General features: G+C 37.9%; 1 protein-coding gene across 1 annotated transcript in view; it reads right to left on the reverse strand.

The window, feature by feature from the left end:
- Positions 1 to 5,000, reverse strand: part of LOC106882071 (cytochrome P450 3A8) — a 42,631-nt gene that overhangs the window by 23,279 nt on the left and 14,352 nt on the right. Inside the window, exons 6-7 of the mRNA XM_014932636.2 lie at positions 4,663 to 4,751; positions 1,823 to 1,971 (exon numbers count right to left, since the gene is read on the reverse strand). Coding sequence (XP_014788122.1) covers positions 1,823 to 1,971; positions 4,663 to 4,751 — 238 coding nt within the window. The remainder of the gene's footprint in view (positions 1 to 1,822; positions 1,972 to 4,662; positions 4,752 to 5,000) is intronic.

A 5,000-nucleotide genomic window follows, 5' to 3' on the forward strand; every position in this document is an offset into this window, starting at 1 on the left:
GTATGTTGTTCATACATACATCTTCTTTTGTAAGCGTAGACTTGATAGCATCATACAAACCCTGAGACGAACCATTTTCTACTACAATTGCATCCAGAAGAGCATCCTTGACATTAAGCGATTGTTCATCAAAAAAGCGAACAACTATTTCTAAGATTTGTGTCACTGAGATGTCCATACTCTCATCTATCAATAATGAAAACTTTTGTTTCTTGAGAATTTCATTTTGTTCATAATGTATTGTTCCGTCTTGTATGATGCATGTTAATTTGGGTTTTTTCATTTGTAGACTTTTAGCTATTTCACTATCAGGAAAGGCCTCTTTACAAATTTCAGCTAAGTGATTTATATGGATGAAAGGTACGTGATGTTCAGCAACATAACCTGTAAGTAGCAAGTCTGCCTTAGCTACTTTTTCATTTAATGTATCATCTGTTCTTTTTAACAATAAATGAATCTAATTTAATAGAAGATTTCACACAATCAAAAGCTTTCTTGTGTTTGGCAGTGTTTTTATGAGCTAACAGCATTAGTTAGTTAGCATTTTTCAACACAACGTTGCAACAAACACATTAGCAGGTGTCAAGATTTTTGTCATCTTGCCGTAATCAACCTTTAAGCTCAGCATCCTCCAGCCACGACTTCTTGAAATTTTGGGTGTACTACTTCCTCTTTTTGGACACACTATCGTCTGCCATTACTTCACAAAGGGTTACAAAACAAAAGCACACACTCAAGATGTTGTTAAACAAATTTTAAATCGCAAGTAACAATCGAAGCGTACACCGTCAACACAGTCAAGCTGTCAACTGGCGGTGTCAGAGTTTCAGACAAGTGTACAAGCGGCCCCCAACGCGTTGTAACTTGTAGTTGCCCAATATGATACAAGTATAAACAAATAATGAACGCAAAAGATCGGTAATTACGTCAAATACAATATTTGTATCGATAAAATCATCATTACGTGAGATGATTATGGATAAAATATTGAAAGTTTACAAAGTATTAGAAGAGGTGCAACTTTGGTACATATTGCATACAAAGAGTATGACACCGAATTCTCTTTAAAAGATAAGTTTGCAGCTAAAACTAACTTAAAAACCCAGCTTTAATGTAAATTTGGAAAACCCATAAACCCATCATTACTCAAAAAACCCCAGATCTGGGTGAAAACCCAGATCAGTGGCATCCCTGTATAGAATACTTATTTGTATTTTATTGAAATACTTGGGTTGTCTCCCTTGACTTTCGAGAGCAGAATCGTCAATTACGGTAATGATTATTTTCTTATCACTATTTTGAGAACGTTGTAACCAATTGTGTGACACTACATTATTGCCATTCCTCGGTGCCGTCTTCGGTGGCTTAGCTATTAATACCAACCTCGGTAATAATTTCACTCTGGTCCAAATTCATCGATATTTCTCTGTCGAAGCGCCAGGATGTCTCTATACACATCCATACATGCATGTGTGTGTGCGTGTGTGTGTGTGTACTCTGTGAGAATAAGGATAGGCTTTTTCAAACCGTCGTAACAGAAATGTGCTTCACAATGCTGCACCAGAAATTTCCAGCCTCTCTTTATTTTTCGTAGATGCTTAATTTCACGTTATGAGTTTCTCCCAATAACATCAAGGTAATTTATTGGTCTTCATCTACAATTTTAAGAACCCCACCCCCAACTAATACCACCACCACCACCACCACAAAACATTCACAAAACTAATGTGTTTTTCATTATCGACCATACATACTTAACGTATATGATTTGTGTGTTTGAATTTAATGTATATTAATTGGATCTATGACGAGGAATGCTTACCCAATATAGATGCGAAGGTTCTTTGAAAGTTTGTTTGAAAAAATTCACTGAAGCTCTTCACTAAAAAGTGATCGGGATTCTTCTGGGAATTCACTTCCACACCAAAAGCCGTTGTCAAAATGACGTCCAGTGTGTACCAAGAAAATACTCTGATAGTTAGAAAGAGATATATTTTTCAATGATAATCGGAAAGAAGTTTACTATGGAAATATATGATAAGGGTGTGTTGTTCCTTCCAATGAAATTCAAGTCTTAAATTTACTAACAGTTTCTTAAAGGTGAAGTTTGTGTGTTTTATTACTGACTTTTTAGATTGCAACAAGAAAACCGATCTTTAAGAAGAGATTTATAATAGCTTGAATTCCTGACAGGCAATATTATATATTTGGTAGTACTACTGATGGATACTTGGATTGGTACCATACTGCTTGTCTTTGTAGTACTTGGTCTCATACATGCAAAATTACACAGAAAAGAGATTATCAAAAACCATTTATTATAACCCAGAGTTATGATATCCCTGAATCTCATTTATTCTAGAGTTGAATTTGTTTTACATCGTTCTAGATTCTTCTATTATAATTCGATTAGCTTCTCGGATATGTTATAGAAATATTAAATGAGGTCCCATACTTGAGTGGAACTTTATTTTATAGACCTTAGAAGGGTGAAATGCGATGGTGACCTTGAAAGGTTTAAGAGTCGGAACGTAAAAGATTATAAACAAGTACGGACAACTTATCATTTTAATTCCCTGTTTCATTCGATATCGATTAAAAGAATTGATAAAACAACTTTTAATTAACTATGCCTTCTTCCACATGACTTTGTGGTTTTGTACTAATGTGATAAGCGACGCCTGTCCAAAAGAAAATTGCTCAATGAAAAAAAGGTGCCAACCAGCTGGCATTCTGTGCATCTGACCTCAGCGCTCTATACGGTTGACGTATAACCTTCTGTTTAATGATACCCACTCTTGCCGCGTTACTTATTTACCTACACTTGATAAAGTGGACGTAGGTTTAGTGCATTTGGTGATTTTAACAATTTGGACAACAATGAATTTGAAAGCGGAACATTTTTGTGACAAATTTTCTTTCAAACTGGGCCGCTTTTACGGATGTTATAATAGGCCTTTGGTGAGGATTGCTTGATCTGCACACAATGTCATGAGTGCTACTAGCATTTCATATCGAGTAGACCATCCATCAGAAAGAATCCGGATTGTGAACGAACTTCCACGACAATGGACAACGATCACATTGCGAAAGTATGTACTATAATATGTCAAAACTTGTTGCCTGACTGTCCATGAATTTTCCAATTACATAGGCAATGGTAAACTTTTATGTCAGATGATTTTGAAAGAAAAATAGATGTATACAACTGCCGCAAAAACCTGCCGATAGATGAACAACAATATAACCAAGTCACAGTGAGCCATGTGCTGTTTGATTATTCAAATGTTGGAAGTTTTACGCTATAGAACGAAAAGGGGAGTCATTGCAATCGGTTCGATCATTGCCTGTGCAATGATGATCTTGATTATCTCTTCTGTTGAAGGCGGATTGGAAATGTGTCGTTCATTTTGAGTTTGTTCCATGTAGCCAGATGATCAGTTAGGACTTTTACTTGGATGTTCTGAGCTGTTTAAAAGAGACACTGGGAAGGTACAATTTTGAAGTATGGGTGAGCAAAACCTGAGTCACCTGCTCGCACACCACTCCTTATCTTTGACATTCTGGCGAAGCACCTGACGATTTTGATCCTACCAGCCCCCCAATCCTTCGGATTTGGCCTCTGACAGATCTGGCCTCTGACAGATCTGGCCTCTGACAGATCTGGCCTCTGACAGATCTGGCCTCTGACAGATCTGGCCTCTGACAGATCTGGCCTCTGACAGATCTGGCCTCTGACAGATCTGGCCTCTGACAGATCTGGCCTCTGACAGATCTGGCCTCTGACAGATCTGGCCTCTGACTGATCTGGCCTCTGACAGATCTGGCCTCTGACAGATCTGGCCTCTGACAGATCTGGCCCCTGTATACTTTCTTTTATACCCACTGTCGGAATTCCCTCTGAAAGTCCCCACCACCACCACCATCATTCCATATATTTGACAATAGACGCGATCGAAGAAAAGTTGCTACGAAAACTATGTACTGCTCTGTCAACTCGTTGTTGGACCGTTTCCCAAACTGGAAACCAAAGTAAAAAGGTTGGGGAGAGTGGTTCATTATTCTCAGCATTTTTATTTATATTAATATTGTACTACATTATCCCATTTCTTTTCCGTTCTAACAACATTATTTAAGGGTCTTTTACTATGGTATATTGTATAAAGTGGGGGCGCAATGGCCCAGTGGTTAGGTCAGCGGACTCGCGGTCGTAGGATCGCCGTTTCGATTCCGGGCATTGTGAGTGTCTATTAAGCGTTAACACCTAAAGCTCCACAAGGCTCTGGCAGTGGGTGGTGGAGAACCCTACTGTACTCTTTCACCACAACTTTTTCATCCCTCTTTCTTCCTGTTTCTGTTGTACCTGTATTTCAAAGGGCCAGCATTGTCACATACTGTGTCACGCTGAATCTCCCCGAGAACTACGTCAAGGGTACACGTGTCTGTGGAGTGCTCAGCCACTTGCACGTTAATTTCACAAGCAGGCTGTTCCGTTGATCGGATCAACTGGAACCCTCGTCGTCGTAACCGACGGAGTGCCACGATTGTATAAAGTTAAAAGACTGTGCGAAACTATCTCTGTTTATGTTAATGTCACCAGTATTTAGTTATCTAATAATATTACATTTTTGTAATCAAAGAAAACAACACACTCACACTTACGTTTTCATATCTGATTCTTTATCAGATTTCGCAATAGACGCAAAGTTGTCATCTAAGTGATTAACAACGTTATCTATGAGAATGGACATCTGTTAAGAATAAACAAATATTACTTTAAAATCAAAATAATTTCTTTCATATGGCTGTTCCCCAAATTAGAAATTTCGTAAAAGTCATGATATGAATGAAAATATTCACGTCAGAAAATAAATTAATGTGGGATAAATATAAGAAACAGAGGTATTCAGAAGAAATAAAGTCATTATAGTCTTTAGATTCTAATATGCCTGTACATATAGGCGCAGGAGTGGCTGTATGGTAAGTAGCTTGCTTACCAA

This window comes from Octopus bimaculoides, chromosome 9, assembly GCF_001194135.2.
Source record: "Octopus bimaculoides isolate UCB-OBI-ISO-001 chromosome 9, ASM119413v2, whole genome shotgun sequence".
Classification (NCBI taxonomy): Eukaryota; Metazoa; Mollusca; class Cephalopoda; order Octopoda; family Octopodidae; genus Octopus; species Octopus bimaculoides.